Source organism: Heptranchias perlo, chromosome 19 (assembly GCF_035084215.1).
Source record: "Heptranchias perlo isolate sHepPer1 chromosome 19, sHepPer1.hap1, whole genome shotgun sequence".
Taxonomy (NCBI): domain Eukaryota; kingdom Metazoa; phylum Chordata; class Chondrichthyes; order Hexanchiformes; family Hexanchidae; genus Heptranchias; species Heptranchias perlo.
In genome coordinates, this window is record NC_090343.1 from 9,445,398 (window position 1) to 9,470,513 (window position 25,116).

Genomic DNA, 25,116 nt, shown 5'->3' on the forward strand with positions numbered 1-25,116 from the left:
CTTCTATCTTCTTTAGGATGGCTGGTTAGGTCAGATGCCATCAGATGCCAACTCAGTATAGTGTTCTCCCCAGATCCTAAGGCTCTGTAGCCTGCTGTTTTTAAAATTGTGTTTCTGCTTCTCTTTGCACTACTGGTGACAAGCAGATGCTACCAATAGGGCTCACTTTCTAACTTTGAAAAAGATTGGAAAAATAAGTTTACAAAAACATTTAACAGACCACATGGGCACTTCTTAAATGTAGCTGTGCAACAGACTAGAGCTATATTACACCCGGTGCCAACATCAAGCCATGCAAGACTAAAGGTGGTCTCACACCTCTTCCTTTAATACTCTCCCAAGTCAGATTGGCAACTGACTCAGTTATAACACCACTTTGACATCGAAGCACTTTGCAATGACATGAAAGGGGCAGTATGACTATCTATAAAACCATGTGTGACAGAAACCACTGCAGGTGTACAAGATCATTTATGTTCATGCATTAAAACTGAGGGAGGCACGACACCGAATGCCAACTTATTTAGCCAAGAAAACTAGAGAATAGGTTCAATTGGGAGCCTTAACTTTTCTAAACACAATGAACTTTCAATGATGGATGGAATCCATTCAATTACCTGGAATGACTATATCCCCCAAGCCGAGCATTGCAAAGTTATTGGCTGCAAGTCCTTTCTCGAGCAGATCTTGAGGGAAAACCACTACAAAAGAAGATAAAATTAGTGAGAAAAACAAAATTCTCACCCAGCCTTTAGTTCAACCACACAGAACAGGACAGAGAAAGGGGAGGGGGATGGGGGGAGCACTACAATTGACCACTGCATCTTAGAATAGGAAGGAAGAAAAAAAGTTTGCTGTTCCCAAGGCTATTGAGTGACCGTGCTAGAAACGAACGTGGAGGTCAGGCAAGTGTAGCATTGTGCACCCTGACGATGCTCTTCCCCGCCCCCTCCCCCCACCAACCCCACAAGCAAATAGCCTGCTAACACTCACCAGTGAGGTTCAACCATGAAGAAATCCCACTTAGGCGAGTTAGCGGAGGGCTACTGACGCCTGTGGGTACTACCCAAGCCACAAGCCAGCGTCTTTACTTGGGTCAGTGAGGAATATGGTGGCAAGGGAGGAGTGGGGAGAGAAGTGAGGCAGGGAAAAGAAACTCAATTAAAAAAGGAACAATCTTTCACAACGTGTTCTGTACATTCCAGCGCCAGACTGTATAAACACAGAGCAGCTGGGGTGTCCTGCAGCCTACTACAGGAATGTTTGCTTTTGTACATCTCATTCCAGTTCGTGCTGTGCACAGTGATACTGCCCAACCACAGGCCATCTGGAATCCAACCACCAGCCAGAGTAATAACATGCATTTTGCTGACAGTTTCTAATTCTGCTCTCTTGCAGCTGTATTGGTAATCAGCAGGCTACCAGCTCAGCCAAACTGATCAAAAACAAAATCTGTTTATAAACACTCATCTCCTTTTACAGGACGCAGGAGACAAGAGGTTTCTAAAAGTCAATGTAAAACCCTTAGCTTAGAACCAGTTTAATCACAATTATGTAAGTGATTTTAAAAAGTTGAAATATGCCCAAGTGCAAAAAAACTAAATTGAAATAGAAGGTTTTATAATCATTATACATTCCCGCATACATCCCCACAGAGAAACAGTGGGGGATTAAGAATGCAATAAAATTGCCTTCTGACCCAGGTAAGAATTGCATGTGTTTAAGGGCTTAGTATAGAAGTACATACAGAAATCAGCCCCCCAACCAGTCAATTCCAATTCACCGTATATAATCGTTCAGTTATCACTTCCTTTTATTCGCTCCTCTAAAGATTGTTAGTCATTAAATACAAAGCTATCCTGCCTCACGAAAGAAAAAGCTTCTTTTCATTCGGTGTTGGACTCTTTAGGTAGACAATCATATCTGTGCTCTAACAATCTGCCCTCGGTTTCAAAACACCACAGAATGCACCAATTAGGCCACTGCAGATTTCTCAAAGCAAGCTTAAATTGCCAGATAGATGAATACTTATGATGGTTAACCTCATTATACTTGTGGTACAAACTGCAAAACTACGTACTTCAAACATTCACAAATAGGGGAATTAAATGTTGGTGTACAATCAAGGAACAGCAGGCCAATTCATTCACAAACAATGGGAACTTTCTTTACTTTTTGGAGTTAAAGGCATTGAAGATGCTTTAATAATTCTTCTGCTACAAGCTGTCTCTCACCTCAACATTCACAAGAGATGGAGCAAGTCCATGGGCAAAAAAAAGGATTCACTGCCCAATTTGAGCTGGAATGGCAAGAGCATTACTTCTGTACCACAAGTGACGCTCTTACCAGCTGATTAACTACTGTCATCCGAGAGGGAGATGTAGCTCCATCTACAACATTTCACAGAATGAAATTTCTTTATTGTACAACATGACATCAATTTCACCCATTTACTCACAACGGCTATATTTTTTTTAGTCCCAGCAAAATTCAGCTAACAGGTTGGGGCAAGTACCGTTCTGTCTAGTTTAGAAAAAGCACATGACTGTACAGGCAAATTTTAAATCTAGGCACAGATGCATCTGGAAAGTACAGAATTAAACCCAAACCAGCATGGAACAGGACACAGCTCCCTCTAGGGGATGTACACTGCACAACTTAAACCATTTGCTCTGGAAATCGAAGCAGATATCACCTTGAAACCATAATAAAACAAAGTGGAAATTGCAGCAGTTGTGTGTTAAAATTCATTTCCACTTGGTGAATGATAAGTATTGGAAAAAGACCAGAGGTTATGAATCAATTCTATTAGTCAAACTTGGCTACATAATAAGTCACTTTCTTGCCAGTGGTTGTGGTACAGTAATTACCTATTTGATTATTTGCTAGCCATTGGGCAACACCAGCACTAATGTTCATTCAGAAGCAATGGTCAAGTAAACATTTCTTAGAATGTCAGTACTATGCTAGAGTCCGCATACTTTTGAAAGTCTGCATTTGACTGTTCAATTAATGGAACAAAATGCAAGTGTGGAGGGGATGGGAAAGAAGTGGAGGGACCAATATTGATTTCATTGGCTGCACCAAAATGGGAAAGGAAAATCCTAGAAGCCAGGCACCATCCTTTTTAATTAGATTGCAGGGACAATTGTATTAATTGATTACTTTTTACTCCCAAACTCTCCATTTTTCCTACCCTCTTTTCCCCTCCCAAATAATTCTCTCTCTTCTCTCACTGAAAACATTGATTACAATCATAGAAAGTTATGGCACAGGAGGCAGCCATTCGGCCCATCGTGTCTGTGCCTGCAATCCCAGCACTTCTGATGCTACCCTGGCTACAATTAACTGTAATTAGTGTGGCTTAGTTACCCAATGGATAAGCTCACCGAGTTCTCTGGGGAGCTACCATCCTTTAGAGAAACTTATACCATACTCCCTGCCCTTGCCCAGAGCAGTTCTTGCTGCCATGCTTATGTAGCTAGGACATGCACAGCTGCCTGGCTGGCTTCCCCCACCCCCCAAATTGCCCTCCTGTGTGAAGAAGCATTGAACCAACAGTTAAAACTTTTGCCCCAACTAAAGATCAGAAATCCCCTCTGCATGTACAAAATTGAAATATCTCTCATTAAACATAATTATCAATTTCACTTTAAAATGTTTTGCCCACCTGAAAACAGAGGCTCGCACTTGTGCATCACCCAGGGGCTATTCTACATGTGCCAGCATAGGCTGGGAGTCCTAGCAGACTATTACACTGCAGAAGCATCACAGCCAAACCTAAGCTTGTCCTCCCGAGACATCAAAACACATACACTTTTAAGTAGGAGTCAGGAGGAGGGACCCTGCCTGATGTTCCTCCTTACTTAGTCCCCTGCTGGGGGCATTGAGCCCTTGGACATGAACATCTAATTCAACATGGGCTGGAGTTTGAACCCAGCCTTTCTGGGCTTAATGCCTCTACCTCAGCACATAATATTGCACCACTTTTCAATCCTCATTTACCTCTTTCTAGAGCATGGCGGGGGGAAGGAAATTCGTCTAGCATTGTGGTATCAGACATCTTGTTGACAATGCAGAACTCGGCACTAGATAAACAACACAATAGCCAGCCAGTCTGCTCATTATGCTGGATCACAAGAGCATTAGTATTTTGCAGGGTCATTCATTGGTTTTGCCAAATACCAAATTTGTGCTTAGCCCTTGTTACTACATAGAGATGGAATAAATATTATGAGATCTCTGTTCCCCTCCTTACATGAAATTACCAGTTAAACTAAGTACACAGGAGTTTAAACTGGCTTGTCACACATTTCAGAAAATCCTTACACCAGATTTTAAAAAGAAAAAGAAAAACAGAACCAGAAAGCTAATCCTGCTGCTGCAGTTGTCCATGTTATACACTATTGTAGCATCCACCAGCTAAAAGGACTGTTACCAGATGTACTTACATTTAATTGGTGCTTCAAATGACCTAGCAACAGTTACCATGACATTCGTGCCAAACACCTGTAAGGAAAGAGAATAAATGCTCCATAAATATAGGCATCTAATTTAACACAATTTAAACAAAGAACCCCATGGACCAGGTTACTACAGCTTGCTGTTAACTCTCAATAGCCAACCCATGTCAAAAGGAAAGGGATATATTAATACTGTGGATTAGAAATATTCAGTTTACATTTTCACTGAAAGTAAAAGTGAGTACTGAACACTTTGTAACACTGAATATTTTGAACTTAATGCAAATGCATCTTACTAGAAAACATGTTAAATATTTAATACTAACATAGCACTAACGACACCACCAGTTACAAATTCAAGTCTTGCTTTATATATTCTCTTGGGTACAGCGGTACTCATCACTCATGTAAGCAGCTTGAACATCTTAGGCTTAAGGGTGTGCCCAACATCTAACTATACAATAGCATAACCCAAGGGTGTAACAATAGCATTTCTTTTGTGATCCGAACTGGATATTAGTGTCTTTTGCATATGCCCCCATGTGCTTCTCCAATACTCAAACGCAGACCAAGAAATCACTTGGTAACAAGGCCAGATAAGAATGGTTAAACTGCTTTGTTTCACACCAAGTGAACATACTGGACAACAACCAAGACTCACTTAAATCAATCAGCATAACTTGTCTTTGTATAATAATTCAAATTAATGGACATGCTACTCTGCTCCACATCAGTGGATCATCTTGCTTGACTAAAACAGGACAACTCAACTAGCCTCCTGCATTGACCTTTTGAGCCTGGCTGAAGCTTGACCTCGCAACATCCATTTAAAAATCTGACTGACTTTGCAGCCTTTACTGGACTATGCTCAATGCCTGGATCTCTGTCTCTAATCTTCATGTTCAGAGCCAGAAGGGAAACCTGCTAAGCAACTGGGCCCCAGAGACTTCCTGGCAAAGTGGGTAGGTGTTTATCAAATACCTATAGGAGCTAACAGATTGTTTGTTTGATAGTCTCGAGAGAAAATTAGAATTTTAACCACCTCCATCTCATGGCCATTCTTCAAAAAAAAACTTGAATAAATAAACATTGGATTTTAAAAGCAAGGTGGAATAGTTCTTTTCCCAAATCTCCTCTAGAAAATTGGTCAAAAAATCCCAAGACTTCAGAGCACCCCTATTACATATAACTTACCCGTCAATTTAATTAACCAAGGCTGCTGAATTTAGGCTGCCTGAATTGTAGTATCAATTAACCACTTCAGGAAGGCCAGGAGGAGGGTTGATGCAGGAAATAGAAATGTCACTCCTACAGTAGTGGGTGCTGTAGTTAGCTGACATTGAAGCACCTCAAAAGCTTTCTGCCACTGGGGTTTTATTCGTCTCATGTCTGGGTCGGTCGTAGATTAATTGATAGAGATTGATTGCTAGGATTAGTCAACAACTCCATTGTCACTGTATCATGCGACTACCAGGATGGTAGAAGGACCTTGGTCTTTTCTCAAATAGCGATTCCTAGCCACAAGATACTTATGGTAGAGCCTGGAAAATTACTAATTGGGCTTCGACATCTAAATATTGTCTCAGTACAGGTGTCTAGGATGTTTGGTATTTTAGATTTCAGACAATGGATAAATGTTTCCTCCTAAAAACTGCACTTTTTTTTTAAGCAAACAATTGTGCTGAAGTAATTGGGCCATTTTAAAAAACGGCAGCACAACATAATTTTGTCATGTTGCAAAACAAATTCTTTAAGCCAATTAGCGTTCAAGTTAAAGGAAAGTTGTTGCTGTTGTTAGGTTCCAGCAAAGTGTAACTTAGCTAGATTCAGTAGTCTTTCGTTTCACTTCCCATTATGTAATCAAGTGTCAGTTAGTTGCTTCCAATAGAGAGGCTTTTCCTCCCTACAAGCCAAGCTCACACACCAATTGGCAGAAGCAAGGAAGCGGGTTGCTTGTCCCTTTGACCATGGAAGATGGAGGAACACTCAACTGGGCATGAAAGAGAAACCCACTTACCCAGAATACATCATAGACAAAAAGTCCACCAAGGAGAATGCAGCCTGTACTGACATTGTTAAGATGCAGTAGCTCAACACCATTGAGAGCAAATGCTAATCCAAACAGATTGTTGGCAATCCAATGCTGTAACAGAACAGGAATACAGTATTACAAAAGAAAAGACATATGCCATCACAGACCAAAACATGCACCGATCAGTTTCTCCATTTCTGCGATTTATTCAAACCCTTCTCTAACTGGAGACAAGTAGTGTTCCATTAATGCCCTCATTATATTAACCAGGACATCAGTGTCCAGGTTAAGAAATGTTTCACCAGCCAGGTTATACTCAAACACATTCAGATGCCTCAACTTCAAATGAAACCTGAACAACTACTGCAGTCATATATTTGTAGCATAATGTGTTATACATATACCTGAACACATCAAATGACAGTTTTGGAGGACGCTGTAAAGCCCAGTTCTTTTGGCAAGTTCAAGCTAGCTTTGACTGCATACATTATCTGACAGCACATCAACTAGCCTAAAGGTGGTGGGGGGGTTGGGAGTCAGTACAAATAAGTATACAGCAGTCCCAAGTCATGTCACCATGTTGAGATGTCTGTTGACCCCTGAACTCTGGGCGCTGTTTTGGCCCAAGATACTAGACAGGACCCAATGCATTATCAATGGATGCTGTGCAACTACAGCAAATGAGATTTATTTCTACACTATTATTTTAATTCCAAAATTATGCTGTGAGTAAATTTAGCATGAAACCAACTGTACAACTGGAGTGCTCATTCAGCAAATACTAGAGGGTTTTGTTTTGCTATTTTTCCCACACTACTTCTTTCCTAAAAAAAGTGTTAACCCCAGGGCTGTTACCCTCTGGTATGTTGTTAAATTGTCCATTCTTGTGTGAATCGTGGCGTTATCATCCCTCCCCCACCTCTCAAAATGTAACACCAGTGAAACTCTATTTCTTCTGTGGATGTCAGTTAAAACCTTGGATTCAACACAGTGGACTGCTGGTTAGCTATTCAATGTTGTATTTTCTGTTCAGTTCAATTTAACAAAAACACTGAAAACCAGTATGAATTACATATTTTAAGTAGGCACCTACTATAGAGCAATTCAGAATGGACTGCTCATTATGGGTGTCTGCCAATGATTTTTTGTTAAGTCCTTAAATTCAATTACAACCCAAAAGAGGTCACAGATCACAGAATCCAATTTCCAATGATATATACATTTAACAAATGGCTGGAAAGTTAGGGCCCTATAGTTAAGTAATAATGCACCTTTAAAATGTTCACATTCTGGTTACAATGCTTTTATCTGATTTGGCACAATAACAATTTTCTATATACATGTTATACCCACAGGCAGTTACAGCAATAAAAAGGAGCAATTAAAAATAATGGCTTGGAGATTTGCATTAGATATTGCCAAATGACCCAAAAACCTAAATTGATAGGTTAACAGCCTACTTTTAAAGCTGTAAAATACCATCACTCCACCACCTCCTTTCTTCTTCCTCTTTCTTCCCCTCCCCCACCTCCCAACCCATATAAGACCTGTAGAATCAACTTGTCCTATCTCTGCCCTTACTTTCCAGAAGATGCTGACCCATGTAACGATACCTTGCTCAAGCAGCCATTTTTCAAGCTGCAGTCCTGACAGTGAGCGTCAGCAGGCTAATTGACTAAGGGGGTTGGGGGGGGGGGGGGGGGAGAAGAGAAAGAAAAAACACTTCTCAGGGGTCAATAAATAGAGATCACGATAGTTGTCGGTGATGAGGGCCATTCAGCCAATCTTACGGGAGACTTCGAAAGATCCTCAAGTTCCCATCCCACCCCCATTTCAGCATCCATTTGTTTCTAAGATTCCACGGTTTTCATGTCCACTACTGTTCCTGGTACGTTGATCAAAATGTAGGGAATAGACTTCTAGGGAGAGTATTGGAGACAAGCCTAGAATCTTTTAAGGAATAATTGGATGCTGAAATGGATGGAGGGAGGGAGAGAGGGAAAGGGAACTCGATCTTTCTGGGTAGATTAATCAAGATGGTCTATTCAGTGACTGTTAGCGATCATGAGCACAAGCCCTGATTGATATTTCCCCCACCCCAAGCCCAGGTATGCAGAGACCAATTATGCCCTAAACACAACCCTCAGTGTGATCAGGATATTCAGCACAGAAGAGTGAGCGATCTGAGAATCTCCGGCTCCATATCATACCAAGCACTGCATGTACCCACTGACCCACCAAGACAGTACAGTAGATAAGGGTTAACTTGAAAAATCAATGAGGTAACACCTGGTTATTTAAACCCACATTGTTCAGGGTCATGCTTACCTTTTTCAGCAAATACCAGACTCCAACCACACTGCTAAAAACAAGGCACACAAGATCTTTTGTGTCAAACTCATAGTTGACGATTTCTAGGAAAATAAAGAGATACCCTGGTTTTAAAAAAAATTCACATTTTCTTGAAGCGCTGTTCAGGAAGAGGTCCAAGTCTACGTACAACACATTAAAAAAAAGTATAATACTGCAGCTAGGGTTTGAAAAGCCTCTAAATCCACCTGCTAACCAATTATTAAATGGCTTTTGTCACCGTTAAAACAGGCCAATTTCAATAGTACATCAGCCCAAGAGTTCTACCTCTCATTCTGTTTTTTTACTCAAGTCTCCGCAACTTTCAAATAATTGTTCAAACATAACTCATGTACTGTCCTTCAAAACTATTTTTTTTTAAAATCAGTCTTGAGCTCAATCACACAACCACTGTGTCTAATGTGAATCAGTTGCACAATTAAAAAGCAACATTAGTATCATTCCAGATTTGTTTACGTCACAGAGATACAAATTTGGATATAAGATTGTGAAGATTACCTTAAGTTAACCTACCAACTATTGAAAGACCATTACAGATCTCAAAAGACGACATCTGATGGAATTTAACACAGGTAAGGATCTCCTTTAGAGGATCTGCATTCCCTGCTCAGGGGCACAGAGAAGTGACTTTCAACCAGGTTTCTGTCAATGTTATATTGAGCCAGTCACCAGGAGGTATACAAGCACAGCTCATAGCTTCTCCCATAATCCAATATAATACTAAGCCCTGCAGACCTGATGGTCCCAGGATTGATTCCCAGTCTACACTCAATTAGGTGATTCCAGCCTGATTAACAACTGGGGTGCCACAATTGGCCCTAGTGCCCCAGGGCTAAGGACGGAGGGGGAACAAAAAAAAAAGGAAAAAAGTCAGCCTTTCCCGCTCCTGACTGCTATCCGGTAACTCCTAAGGGTACGGTAGCCTAGTAGTTCTGGTGTTTTGCTTTCGTTGTAGTAGTTCTGGTCCTGGCCTAGCAAACTAGAGCTAATGAGTTCAAATCCCATTATGCAAGTTGTGAAACTAACTTCAATAAATATGACAATTAGCACCATCTTAGGATATGACAAAGGGAATTTCAATCCAGCTAACCCTGCAAAATCCTCCTTACCAACCTCTGGTGGCTGGTGCCCAGATTGGGAGAGCTATCCCACAAAGCACATAGTCATACTTACACAACTGGATTCAATAGCCACCCCCTCTATCACCAGCACACTATTGCTGTAGTATGTATAATTTATAGGATGCACGCAGTGACTCACCAAGGTCACTTTGACAGCACCTCTCTCCCCAAGTGCCTCTACCACAGAGAAAGGCAAGAGTAGCAATGTTGTGGAAACACCTATACCACCAAGTTCCCCTCCAAGCCACACACCATCCTGACTTGGACAGATGTTACTGTTCCTTCATCACTGGGTCAGTATCCTGGAATTCCTTATCTAGCACCATTGTGGGAGCATTATCACCACAAGGAATACAGCAGTTCAAGCAGAAAGCCCACTCACTTTCTCAGGCATCTAGGGATGGGCATTAATGCAGCACTGCCAGTGTCGCCCACATCCCGACAAATGTGCAGTTGTGGGGAATGGGAATGGCTTCGGCTTCAGTTGCAATAGCCCCTATGGTTGGATAGCCTGCCACCACTTACTGGCCAGGATATCTTGATGTGGTGACTTGAGGTACCAGAGGACTGTTTCCCCACTGTACACCCTTGCTTCAGTCAGCACTCCTAGGCAAGGAGGGGAGAAACAGTAATTTTAAAAAATGAATATACAAGCACAGTCCTTGGAGACTCACTTGTGTTCGTTCCCTCCCCGTCAATCTACTCCATAAAAGGAGAAAAGATAAAACAGACACCACATCTGGGCTTCAGTCAGCACCTTCCCAAGAGAAGACTCACACCAAGTTCAATTCCACTAATTAGTCTAAACTAAATGTTCTAGAGCAGATTCAGACAAGTGCACAAAAACAAAAGAGCATCCCAAAGGAGGAGACAGATACAGGGCAAAGTACTCTCCATATAGTTTGGGGCAGGAAAGGTTTAACAATTGTCCATATTTTAGGAAAAAAAAACGGTCACGACAGCCTCAGCGAAAGACTCGAAAATTCAAAAGGTGATTGACATTCTCTCTTTCTTTCGCCCTCACCTCCCAACACAAGTCATTATCATCCAAGACTGGAAAATTTCATACGAGTAGAGCACTGCAGCACTCATTAATCCCACATCTGAGATACTTCCGTCTACGCTTATCCTCTCATTTAAAGAGCTTATTTTGTCAGAATGTTACTGCAGTCCAAAGTGTTAAACAGCATACTACTTACCCTCCTTAGCTTCCCCTGTTCCCTGAGTAAAGAGCAGCTGGTACTGTTTGTTTGGTAGATTGGCAGGAAACACTTTATTCATAGCTGGACTGAAACAGAAAAGAATGAATCAATCCAATATATGTCCGAAGTTTTATTTAAGAGTTCCATTTATACCTTTATTAATGGAAAAGGCTCAATATTATTACAAATCTTGGTTTTCAAAGGTAAGATAGCCCTCTAATTTCTTTTCAGTTGCCACAGTCTCTTTTGGCCATGGTCCGACTACAGTCAATATGCTAACAAGTCACCATCAATGCTGGTCACAGCCATCTATTAAGAAGTGCACGAGAATGGCCCAGGAACTACGCTCCTTCTGATCAGACACCCAGCCTCCACTCTGCATCTACTCCCAGCTGCATAATACAGTGGGGGATGCAGGTTCAATAGCTCCAACAAGTAAACTTTTGTTACAAAGCTGTAAATAGTAGCTATTCTTGAGACCTCAGTGACTTTATCCAGTAGGTAAAAGAAAAAAAATTAAAATCAAAACTCCTAACCCTGGGCTGCTTCCTCACACCTTCCACCATCCAGATACAGTGGAATCAGCAGATGGTCGAGAGTAGGCGCTCAACTGCTTCGCAAACAGGGAAGTTTGGTGGTGTTCAGAACTCCCAGCGAAAGAGCAAAACAGAATATAAATGGGGTCCAGTTTAGAGTTTTTATATCAAATTAGCAGTAGTAAGCTTGGTTGACATCTTGTCAAACTACAAAAGATAATAAAAACTCTGCGACAAAGACCGCAGCAAACAAAAGGTAACTGAAATTCTAAGTTATGAGTCATGGTCAATGTGGCCTCCTGGACCAGTCTTGATCACCTAAGGAGGTCGAAGAGGAATTTTCCAGACTTGTTCCCTAAATTGGCTTTGGGTATTTTGCCTCTCCCAGGAGATTACATGGCTGCTAGAGGGTGTGGAATGTTGTGAATCACGATGCTTATGGCATCACGACTGTGTGGGACAGAGTTGATGGAACAGCTGATCTTTTCATGTCCATCATTTTCATTATGTTCTTTCCAGCAGTCCTCAACTATGAGTGCAAGCATAAAGGGGGAGGGAGAATTTGAGTAAATCCATCTACTTCATGGTTAAAGGAAAGGAGAAACTTGCATTTATATAGTGCCTTCCATGTCCTGAGACCATCTCAAAGTGCTACATGGGCAATGAATTACTTTTGAAGTGCAATCACTTGTTATGTATGCAAATACAACAGCTGATTTGCACACAGCCCTCTCTCTATAGATGGCAAATGAGATAAATGGCCAGTTAATATGTTTTCAGGGTGTTGATTGAAGGATAAATCTTGACCAACTGAACCCTGCTCTTCTTCAAACAGTGTCATGGGATTTTTTATGGCTGCCTAAACAAACCGACGGGCTCTCGGTTTAAAGTATTCCACATGACTACCACATCACTCCCGCAACACTGCAAAGTGTCAGCCTACAATCATGTGCTCAAGTCCTGTAGTGGGGCTTGAATGTACAACTTTATGATTCAGAGGCAAAAGTGCTATGAATCAAGCCAAAGCGACACCAGGAAATAGAAAAAGCCAAACAGGAGGTATTATTAGGGCAGTGCACAGGGTCTACTTCGACCATTTTTCACATCTCTCCTGCTTTGTTTCTCCCCCCCCCAGAGACATCATAATTATGCTCAGTAAATAGTGCGTGGTTTGGTCAGGAAAATTGCCGTTCATTAGTAGCAATCTTCCATAAATGCAAAAATGGTCGGGACCTGAACATTTTAAGTACTTCCTTCCAGATTAGCTTTTCCTATATCAAACATTCCTTATTTTCACCCTCTTCTCCAAATTAAAAAAAAATCTAAAGGGGAAATCACCCCAGCTGTTCTCATGCACCTACAAGTACTGAAGTGCTAGTAAAAGTACTAAAATGACTCAGGCTCAGCATTTGCTGAAGCTTAGGAGCAGGCAGCATCCTCACACTCAGCCAGGAAATGCAGGGAACCCAAAAATGAGTGTTTAAATTCACAATTCAATGGAAAGTCTCTCACCCCTTGCTTCCCAGATAGAAGTACTGTACCCAAAGGAAAGGTGTTGGAGAGGCTTTTGAAGAAAAAGAGGCAGCAAGGCTCAAGAGAGCTCCAAAAGGTGTGGTAATGTATTCAGCTGTATAACAAAACTTCACAGAATGGTTACAGCATAGAAGGTGGCCATTCAGCCCATCGAGTCTGTGCTGGCTCTTTGTAGGAGCAATCCAATTAGTCCCAACTTGCATTTATATAGCACCATTAACATAGTAAAACGTCCTAAGGCACTTCATGGGAGTGTTCATAGAAAGGTTACAGCACAGGAGGCCATTTGGCCCATCGAGTCCGTAGCAGCTCTATGGAAGAGCAATCCAGCTAGTCCCACTCCTCCACCCTATCCCTGTAGCCCTGCAATTTTTTTCCTTTCAAGTACTTATCCTGTTCCCTTTTGAAAGCCATGATTGAATCTGTCTCCACCAACCCCTCTGGCAATGCATTCCAGATCCTTACCACTCGCATAAAAAAGTTTCCCCCCTTGTCACCTACGGTTCTTCTGCCAATCACCTTAAATCCATGTCCTCTGGTTCTTAACCCTTCTGCCAATGAGAACAGTTTCTCTCTATCTACTGTGTCTAGACCATTCATGATTTTTAATACCTCTATCAAATCTCCTTTCAACCTTCTCTGTTCCAAGGAGAACCACCCCAGCTTCTCCAGTCTATCCACGTAATTAAAGTCCCTCATCCCTGGAATCAGTCGAAGGCCTTCACATCTTTCCTGAAGTGCAGTGCCCAGAAATGGATACAATACTCCAGTTGTGGCCGAACCAGTATTTTATAAAGGTTCATCATGACTTCCTTGCTTTTGTACTCTATGCCTCTACTTATAAAGCCCAGGATCCCATATGCTTTTTTAGCCGCTTTCTCAACCTGCCCTGCCACCTTCAAAGATTTGTGTATATATACCCCCAGATCTCTGTTCTTGTATCCCTTTTAGAATTGTGTCCTTTAATTTAAATTGCCTCTCCTCATTCTTCCTACCAGAACGTATCACCTCGCATTTTTCTGCATTAAATTTCATCTGCCCCATGTCTGCCCATTCCACCAACCTGTCTATGTCTTCTTGACGTCTATCACTATCCTCCTCACTCCCAAGTTTTGCATCATCTGCAAACTTTGCAATTGTGCTCTGTTCTATCTCTCTATCTCTCTATCTCTCTATCTCTCTATCTCTCTATCTCTCTATCTCTCTATCTCTCTATCTCTCTATCTCTCTATCTCTCTATCTCTCTATCTCTCTATCTCTCTATCTCTCTATCTCTCTATCTCTCTATCTCTCTATCTCTCTATCTCTCTATCTCTCTATCTCTCTATCTCTCTATCTCTCTATCTCTCTATCTCTCTATCTCTCTATCTCTCTATCTCTCTATCTCTCTATCTCTCTATCTCTCTATCTCTCTATCTCTCTATCTCTCTATCTCTCTATCTCTCTATCTCTCTATCTCTCTATCTCTCTATCTCTCTATCTCTCTATCTCTCTATCTCTCTATCTCTCTATCTCTCTATCTCTCTATCTCTCTATCTCTCTATCTCTCTATCTCTCTATCTCTCTATCTCTCTATCTCTCTATCTCTCTATCTCTCTATCTCTCTATCTCTCTATCTCTCTATCTCTCTATCTCTCTATCTCTCTATCTCTCTATCTCTCTATCTCTCTATCTCTCTATCTCTCTATCTCTCTATCAAGAAAAGCAGAAACACCACTGTACACCTCCCTCCAATCCAAAAAAACAACTGTTCACCACTACTCTCTGTTTCCGGTCACTTAGCCAATTCTGTATCCATGCTGCTACTGCCCCTGTTATGCAGCACTTTATCAAATGCCTTTTGAAAGTCCATATACACCACATCAACTGCATTGCCCTCACCTACCCTGTTACCTCATCAAAAAACTCAATCAAGTTAGTTAAACACTATATACCTTTAACAAATCCATGCTGGCTTTCCCTAATCAATCCAAGTGACTGCTAATCCTGTCCTGGATTATCATTTCTAAAAGTTTCCCCAACACCGAGGTTAAACTGACTGGCCTGTAGTTGCTGGCACCCTTTCTTGAACAAGGGTATAACATTTGCAATTCTCCAATCCTCTGGCACTACCCCCATATCTAAGGATATTTCGAAGATTATGGCCAGTACCTCCACAATTTCCATCCTTACTTCCCTCAGCAACCTAGGGTGCATCCCATCTGGACAAGGTGACTTATCTACTTTTTAAGTACAGCTAATCCTTTCTAATACCTCCTCTATCAATTTTTAGCCCATCTAGTATCTCAACTACCTCTTCACTTACTGTGACTTTGGTAGCACCTTCTTCCTTGGTGCAAAGTACTCATTTAGTACCTCTGCCATGTCCTCTGCCTCCATGAGTAGATCTCCTTTTTGGTCCCTAATCGGCTTCACCCTCCTCTTACTACCTGTTTATATGCATCTAGAAGACTTTCAGATTCCCTTTTATGTTGGCTGCCAGTCTATTCTCATACTCTCTCTTCGTCCCTCTTATCAAACAAATTTTGATACCAAGCCACATAAGAAGGTATTAGGACAGGTGACCAAAAGCTTGGTCAAAGAGGTAGGTTTTAAAGGAGCTTCTTAAAAAGGACAGAGGTAGAGAGGCAGAGGGGTTTAGGGCCTAGGCAGCTGAAGGCACAGCCGTCAATGGTGCAGCAATTAAGATCAGGGATGCGCTAGAGACCTGAATTGTAGGAGTGCAGAGACAAGTGCTTTGTCTCAGTGATACCGCACAGCAAATTCCAAAAAATTCTGTACTTATTGCATGTAGTTCTATTTGCTGTGCCAATACTGCAATTTTTCATAAAAAGCGCAAATTACACAAAAAAATGTAATGGGGTACATTTTCCCCCATTCAGTAATGCCAGCAAAAAAAATTGGTGCGAGTATAAAGTATGGAAAATGTAACCCAATATAATTATAATGATTCTATGATATTGTTACAGAACGGTGGAGTCCTTGGAAGTACTAATCAGGCAGTAACCCACTGGGGGATTCAGATGTCATGCTGCCAAAAATAACCTTGAGCAGTTTGTAAGCGTCTTCTAGACCTGAAAAAACAGATCACTCCATTTTCTTATTTAAGATGTACATCTTTTTGCCATATATAGTCAGCATTTGTGTGCACTCAGTGATGGCATTCCGTTCAAAAATTCACTTGTACAAATGCCATTATTGCAGATTTACCAAGAAATAATCTCTTGATCACAAGGAAATTATATATCTGGTATAGCATATTAACCCAATATAGTCAAGCACTGATTTTCCATAGTTTAATCTATGAACAATGGAACATATTTCCCAAATTCAAGGTTTTGTTTTAAGGTTATACATGTTTCAACACATGCACCATCTCTTGCAGTCAGATTCTCCAGGTTTCCAATTTATTAAGAACATGTTTTTAACGGGATCCTTTGGGAAGCAAAGGCTAACCCTGGAATATAAATAACTATTGTACTCCCAGAAGAATCCACCAGTCTCTAACTTCCCTTTTAGAAGGATGTTTGCACCAACACTGCATCATTGTAGGATTTCCAAAACAAACAAAAGAAAAAAAAAGGCTTACTCGAAGGTTTAGTGGGTAACTAAGTCTTCCAATGTGGTACTGAAGCATAAAAACTAGGAATATTGTACGGTCAATCTCTGGTCTGTCCTGAGTTAGCCAATTGGGACTGGCTTGGTGGTGCAGGCGCTACAACTGGCTTAACTGTCTGGGTGTTGGGAAAGAAAAGGCAGGCCTTCTGCTTGATATCCAGTGACTCCTGCTGGAAGGTACATGTGTACAGATGTCAGGCAAGGACAAGATCAGGTTCTGCTGCGATTTACCCCCACTCCCAATATAGGCAAATAACCTGCAGACTCTTACTGTCTCAGGTCACACTTGAAGAAAGCTGCTTGGGTGAAGTACTGGAGGGTGACTCACTTCTGTGGAATCATACCCCAGTCTGAGTCAACTTACAGGGAAGGAGAGAAAAAGAAACTTGAAAAACATAAAAAGAAATTAGTATTGGGGGTGAGCACCTAACTTGCTTTTCTGTAGTCCAAGGAGCTCCAGATCATGAAGTGTTGGCAATGTCCCAATTTTCTCCTGCAAGATGATGTTTCAACATAGGGGCAGGAGTCAAATTTCACTATGCAGCTTGAAATGTTTAATTTCCCTGACCCCCTCATCTGTGTCCCCAGTTTTACCTCTAATTTCCTTAAAGTATGGTGATTTTGCTATCCAACACCACCGCCCTCTTCGCTGTCCATTTAATTCATGACCTTGCTACTAGTGCTGTACAAAGTTATACCTTAAATACCTGTAACTCTAAGTAACAGACCGCTTGCTCTAAATAAATTTGCTCTGTTTAAAACAAATAGTAACACTACTTGTTATAGCACACAATACAAAAAAGTCAGCTGGTGTACAATGACAAATTAGAGACAACTCACTTATTTCATGCCTCCTCTCCATGCCCCCAACACTAAAATGTTTTCCCAATATGCCGGTCAGCTAAATCAACAGTGGCGATCTTTATAGGGCAACTACCTGTGCGTGAGCGTGAGCATGCTTTTCTTCTACGTTAACAGTAAAAAGGACCACATACCTTAAAGTGTGAGACAAAGCCAAGATGCCCAGTATGAAAAAATACATGGATAACAGCAAGTTGATGTACTCTTGAGAAAATATCTGAAACCAGAAAATGCTGCAATTAGTTTAGTAAATAGTACAGTGCTATGGCTACAGAAGAGGATGATGAAAGTCAAGGCTCTGCACATCGACTGGTGACGTTTTAATAAAGAGGCTGAATTTTTCTTCCACCTCCGTTGATTGGAGCCCTCAAGGCAATTAGAGGTCCCTACTGCAGCAGATAGCAGCTAACTCAATACAGGCAAGGAATCAAACCCGGAACCCTCCTTGACTGTCGGGAAGATCATTACAGCAAGCAGTACCCACCAGGATAGCCATGGATTTTCCTAGACATTGGAGTGCAGGGACGAAATGAGGAGGGTGGGGAGCAACAATTCCATGGAAGCCAGCAATGCTGAAAGTGCATTGTTGACCTATACAAGGAAGCTGAGAACTGAGCCCACTCATGGCCAGATTCAGAAACGGTAGGACTTATTTGTATTTGCTGCTTGTGGCATTTTTGGAGGGACACAGTAAGTAGACATACTCCATAGCAAGATGTTCAGGTCACTTGTACGATGGGGTCGCCTTCAACAACCTTCTTACTATCAACGTCAACCCAGCAGTATAAAGGGAGCATAAAAAGCAGTACGTAGACCACTGTGGTTCCAACCCTGATCTGGCCACAAAAGATGCTTCTGTAGAACATAAATCAAGCAGACTATAAGAATATCAGAGTTGGCACTGAAAGCAAACCAGCGCACAGAATTATTGCACATTTCTTTCTCCATGAAAGGGCCAGCCATGGTTTTTGCCCCAACAGTGTTCCATTCTCAGTGACAATCACCATCACTAAAATTTCTAGTTTTACCCATATTCAGGAGCACAATATTTGTGAAAATTAAAAATCTTCACTTAATTAAAAAGTTGTGCCTGCTGTATTTCGCAGGCACAAATCTCAGCCTTGTCTGAGGAGACCCTACCATAAAATGTTCCTACCGAGCACAGTTTATGAAACATGCCATGGTGGATCTTGGTAGCTGCACATCAGTCAGTTGGGCAATATTGGGCACCAGTGACGTGCCTTTTTGTTCTGAAGCCAACTCGAGCTGCTCCCCCAATATAATATGGATAATCAAAGGGTATTTTCTGGTGAGTGGGATCAAACCTGAAACTTTCCTGGTCTTTATAGCCACATTTTTTTTTGGAGGGGACACCAGAGGCAGTAATTTCATTTGAGGCTAGTTTATTATCTGGGTTTACTTTGGAAACAGCTTCCTAGTCCAGCACAAATACTTGGGAGAGCAGGAAACCGTCACAGTCTCTTCTCTCCCACACATACCTTGGTTACTAGTAATTCGTGAACGGTTGCATTTGTGGTATATAAAAAGAGCCCATAACCAGGATCTAGATCTCAAATTACATCTACCCATTTTAAAAAGAAATGAGTGGTGGCAGAGGAGTATAATCTCCCCCTTGAGAGGCCTGTTGTGAAAAATGAGATTGTGGGAGCCAGATAATGCAGTTGATCAGAATATTGTCCTTCACTAATGGAATTGGAAGCATGACAACAGGGCGGTAGGGGGTGGGATGTACAAGATAAAGGGAGCTCTAGTTTATGTCTAATCTGTGGTGCACTTGACCAAGGAGTTCCCAGTGATAATACAATATACAAATAGTCTGAAATAGATTCTATCAATGGCTTCCGGTTCGGCAACGTCTCGACTTTAACATTCTCATCCTTGTTTTCAAATTCCTCCATGGCCTTGCCCTTCCCCATCTCTCTAGCCTCCTCCAGCCCTACAACCCTCCGAGATCTCTGCGTTCCTCCAATTCTGGCCTTTTGCGCATCCCAAATTTTCCTCGTTCCACCACTGGCGGACACGCCTTCAGCTGCCTAGACCCTAAGTTCTGGAATTCCCTCCCTGAACTTCTCCGCCTTTACAACGCTCCTTAAAACCTACCTCGTTGGCCAAACTTTGGGTTACCAGTCCTAATATCTCATGTGGCTCGGTGTCAAATTTTGTGAAGTGAAGCATGTTGGGACATTTTACTACATTAAAGGTGCTATATCCCCCAGCAACATCCCTCCCTCTGGCATAATCTTAGATGAATACTGAAATATATAGCTTATTGCAGAACAAGTTGGTCTTGGATTGATGGCATGTCGTGCAGAAATGTAAATCATAGAGCAGCCTGCTGCTTTGAATCTAACAGGATTGGTCCTCAACCTTCTACTAAAACACCTTACAATTATTGGATCTATCAGCTGCCCACCCTCTCCCCCAACTTACAGAGCATCACGTTTCCTAACTGCTATCCAGTGATTCGTGCTGGAAAATGAGTGCGCTTGGACACTGGGTTAAGATGTGAGTGGGGGCAGCAGTGACTCTCTACAGACCAACAGCTTACCAACATACACCCAGAGAACAGCCACTTGGGTTAGGTACCAAAATGCTGTGAGTGCCACATACCCCAGTAAAAGTCAACAACTTTAGAACTGGGGCAGGGGAGGGGGAGGAGAAAGAGAGAAAATTAATTTTTAAAAAAAGAGACCAACTTACTTTGAAAAAAAGATAAAGGCCAAACAGCGTGCAGCTGGCAATGATAGGGAACCTGGCTGCATCTCGACTTGTAATGGTCTCTGGCATATCAGAGGAATTCTGCAATGCAAAACAAAAAGTAGTTAAGAATCAAAAGTAGACTGCACAAGTAGTCCATGGTCAGCCCGAGCACTTAATCGATGTTCAGATTAAAATCAGATAATGTGTGTTTGTAACTAAAGGCAAAATGAACCTGAAGCGAAGTCCTTCTCCTCACCTCTAAATATTTTTGAATTTCAGCTTTATGGGGATTGCAGTAACAGCATTCCCCCATGGAATACATTTAACTCCCAACCAAGTAACTAATCTCAAACCCACTGTTTAAAACTTGGGAAAGGGAAAGAGAGGAAGTGATCAGTCAGATTCCATTCCATCCAACCCGAGATTCTTGGGATTCGAAGATTTTGCACATTTGTGCATGTAAGTGCTATAACAAAACACACCAGAATATCGTTCACTTGACGAAGGGGGAAGCCTCCGAAAGCTTGTGAATTTAAAATAAAATTGCTGGACTATAACTTGGTGTTGTAAAATTGTTTACAATTGTCAACCCCAGTCCATCACCGGCATCTCCACATCCAGAATAGAAGACAGACAGCAAACAAATGACTAATAAACTGGAGTGTTATAACACGCTACGCTTAAATCTTTTTCCACTAGGGAATTTGTTTCCTATCCTGCTATTCATACAAATCCTACAAGAGATCATTTTTTGGGAATATTTTTTAAATGAATATAATTACCAGTAATGATAAAGAGTCTGACAAATCATCCAGTTTTCTTTCCTCTATGCCCCTATAAATGAACTTATATTGTCACTTGTAGTACTGCTGCAGATGGAACGGTCATTAATTATTTTAGGTAAAACTGACAGACTCAAAATGGACATTACGTGATGGCAAGGTTCTATCACTTACTTGTTAGTCAGGGGCACAGAGTGCAATTTCAAGGTGCTACCACATCAATCACTTTTAGTGTGGACAAGCTATATGGGGTACACCATAAATATTTCTAAGCTGCAAAAAGAAAACATACAGGGGTAGAGAACTTGTCAAGAGGAGTTAAAAGACTAAACATTAGCTGCGGTACCAGGCACTCCTGAAGGTGAGCTGTTGCATCTGCATGGCAATGGGAGCAACATATTGCACAGCATTGCTGTGAACTCAAAGCAAACATTAACTTTCAGAAGACCATAAACTGGCTGTACTTGATTTAGTTATCTTTTCCCACAAGTGTATACCCATCAGTGCAATATATTTCAGTTATAAAACACATCAGCCTTGGCTCAACAGCATCACTCTCGCCTCTGTGAGAAGGTTGTGGGATTGTAGATATTTGACCGCGTAGGTTAGGCTGACACTTCAGTGCAGTACTGAGGGAGTGCTGCATTGTTGGAGGTGCCATCTTTCGGATGAGATATTAAACCAGGGCCCCGTCTGCTTACTCGGGTGGATGTAAAAGATCCTATGACAGGCACTATTCTAAGTCGAGCAGGGGAGCTCGCCCTGTGTCTTAACCAACTTTTATTCCCTAGCCAATAACACCAAAAACAGATTATCTGGTCACTTATCTCATTGCCGTTGGTGGAGTTTTGCTATGCAGATTATCTGCTGTCTTTACCTACATTACAACAGTGACTACACTTGAAGAGCAATTCATTAGCTGTGAAGTGCTTTGGGGTGTCCTAAAAGGCATTACATAAATGCAGTCTTTCTTCCTTTATCTATTTTGTCCACCTACAAGAGTCAATTAGACAACATCTTCCAATTAGAGTAACAGGCCAACAAAGACAGACATTAGTCTAGACCAAGCATTAGGAACTAAACACTGACCCTAAAGCTCACCCCATTACTGAAGATCCAGACAATCTAAATGCTTAAACTAACCTGTAGATGAAAGAAAGAGAAATGCCATTGTTATCTGGTACAGTACATTCTACCTAGGCAGGACCACCACACTATGATAGTGAAATATTTCTGATTTTATGGATGAGGATTACAACTGATGGAAAAATATTTCAGAGATGTTTGTAATATACCAATTATATATTGGTTTTTGACATGTACATTATGGCATAGTGGTGCAATATGCACCAAATTATAATCATACAACCTGCAGGAGGCTCCAAAGGCATAGTGCTTCTTCGTATGGAAGGAGGGTTAATAACTCTGGGGAACTCTTGGGCACTTTACAACAATTATTTATAAAGTGGCATTGGCAGAACTAGGAGGGGTCTCAAACCCATCCTACCAGGGAAAGGTGATTGGAAACAATAGTATAGTGAGAAATAAACTACATAGCCAGGGAATATACAATCAGCATAAAAGTATTGTGCAGTGGGATAGCAGTGCATTTGTGCTCCAATATGTGGAATTCCATATTTCCACCCACCCCCTCCCCTCCCTAACTTGGCCACGATGTGGCGATGCCGGTGATGGACTGGGGTTGACAATTGTAAACAATTTTACAACACCAAGTTATAGTCCAGCAATTTTATTTTAAATTCACAAGCTTTCGGAGGCTACCTCCTTCCTCAGGTGAACGATGAACCTCCTTCCTCAGGTGAGGAAGGAGGTAGCCTCCGAAAGCTTGTGAATTTAAAATAAAATTGCTGGACTATAACTTGGTGTTGTAAAATTGTTTAACTTGGCCACAATTAACCTCAGCACTCCTTGGCTAGGAAGGTGAAAATAAAGTCAGGTAAGGCTCCCACTCCTTATTACAATCCTGTGTCTCCTGCTGGGAAGTGGATACTACTAGGCTCAGGCATGTTGCTCTCTTCCATTTGTCACCAGACATTTAAAACACATCAGACCCAACACACTAGTGATAGCAGATAGCCTGATGTGCTTTAAATGCAGACTCACTTAGTTGGTTTTTCAACATGAATCCACAAAGCTAATTTATACAATGTAAATAATATTCAAATTGTACATCTGCATAACATTACAAGAAGGTGGAGGAGAAATAATACTTCCATATGTCTTGGAGAAGACTTAGCCCAAAGGAGGGTCCTGCATGCTATTTTAGTATTACTATTTACAAGCCCGCAACAGCTCTAAACACTGAAGATTTCCTTTGCCTGTCACAATTTATAAACCATTAGTTAATCCAAGAAATACAGCACAGGGCAAACAAGACAACTGAAAGTTTCCTTGAACATAGCTCAATATTTGCTGTCAACAGGGAAAGAGTCAGATCATAAACTGCCTGTCAACCTATTATTTCATGCACAATCATTAAAATTACAATTTCACCAAGTTTTTTTTAAAAAACTCATTTGCAATTTTAACAGGTTGATTAGAAAGGACTACTAACAAGTTGCACAAATGTTTTTGATTGCCACATCCAGGCCAAACACTGACAAAACTGCCCCTACCCACACTGAACAGCAGAGATGAACTAGCATCCTTGGAACAGTATCCCAGCACAAAATCATCACTCTCAGGAATGGAAGGGACACAGCTGGAGAAGGCATAAAAAAAATTCTTCAAACATCAGGGGAAAATAGACTTCAGCTTTTCCTACACATCCGTGCAAACTCCAAAATGTACTCTAGCCCCAAGGACTCTTGGACAACCACTTCAAAGTTCATTGTACATGTGAGTGATCACTGCACCAACTACAACAGAACTCATAAGTTCCATCTTGAAACTATTCTTTACATTTAGTTCCATGAAAAAACACCACTAATTGCAAGACCAGCTTATCCATATGTCATGATCCCATATGATACCACCTACTTCCCAAACATAGATTAAATATATATTCAACTTGAAATATGAAAATGCATAGAATATATTTACAAACTATTCATGAGAAATAATTAATGGTGAAGCAAATGGCACAGTTTCCCCCAACTGAGTAAAACTAATTAATATGTAATTGTTTTATTTAATAACATGATTTTTCCTCCCCCTCCCCCTCCCCAAGCACAGCCCGTTGTTAAGACTCCCTGGTAACCCATCCATCTCCTCCTGGTCCAGTTACCTTGGACTTGGCGCAGTTAACAGAGCGCAGGGCCCCGAAGAAGATGGGCAGCAGCGCCATGAAGACCAGGCTCCCGTAAGCCACGGCGGTGCCTTCGGGAGTCGCCACGAACTTGGCGGTGGTGTTGGCGGCCGCCTCGGTATCGTTGAGCGTGGCGTTGACGGCACCGTCGGGCAACACCTGGCTCTCTACCTCCGCCATGTTTCCTCTTTGACAAGAGCCTCAAAGGCCACGTTTCCTTAATGCCCGGCGGCGGAAGTGACGACCCTCGGCGACGTCAGGCCACAGAGCGGACGGGAGGCTGCGTCACCGCCATAGCAACCAGCCAAATATGCTTAGCAACTGCCCAGGGCTCATTTGAAAAGGGACCTTTTAGGTAAATATATTCCAACGTATGCTTTATTTCACTTAGCTTTTAATACGGATTTGCCAAGGACAAGGCGTTTCTTATATTGAGCTTATAAAAGGAAAGCTGAGCTAGATTGCAAACACATTGAAATGAATTTAAGCACAGCCTGTGTGTGCAGTGCAGTGGTGGGGGTACCTATAATCAAGCTGAGCATCCCCTGGGATAAACAGTGGAAGAATTGGTCTGGGGTTCACGCACCTAATAACTACACAGTGATCCAT

The 25,116-nt window shown here is 41.6% G+C and overlaps 1 protein-coding gene across 2 annotated transcripts in view; it reads right to left on the minus strand.

The window, feature by feature from the left end:
* Positions 1–24,749, minus strand: part of hm13 (histocompatibility (minor) 13) — a 50,329-nt gene extending 25,580 nt beyond the window's left edge. For both annotated transcript variants that reach the window (XM_068000275.1, XM_068000274.1), the window contains exons 1-8: positions 24,487–24,749; positions 20,458–20,556; positions 17,871–17,953; positions 11,186–11,274; positions 8,824–8,909; positions 6,481–6,606; positions 4,452–4,509; positions 618–701 (exon numbers count right to left, since the gene is read on the minus strand). In XM_068000275.1, coding sequence (XP_067856376.1) covers positions 618–701; positions 4,452–4,509; positions 6,481–6,606; positions 8,824–8,909; positions 11,186–11,274; positions 17,871–17,953; positions 20,458–20,556; positions 24,487–24,687 — 826 coding nt within the window. In that variant the 5' untranslated portion in view covers positions 24,688–24,749. The remainder of the gene's footprint in view (positions 1–617; positions 702–4,451; positions 4,510–6,480; positions 6,607–8,823; positions 8,910–11,185; positions 11,275–17,870; positions 17,954–20,457; positions 20,557–24,486) is intronic.
* Positions 24,750–25,116: the final 367 nt, after the last annotated feature.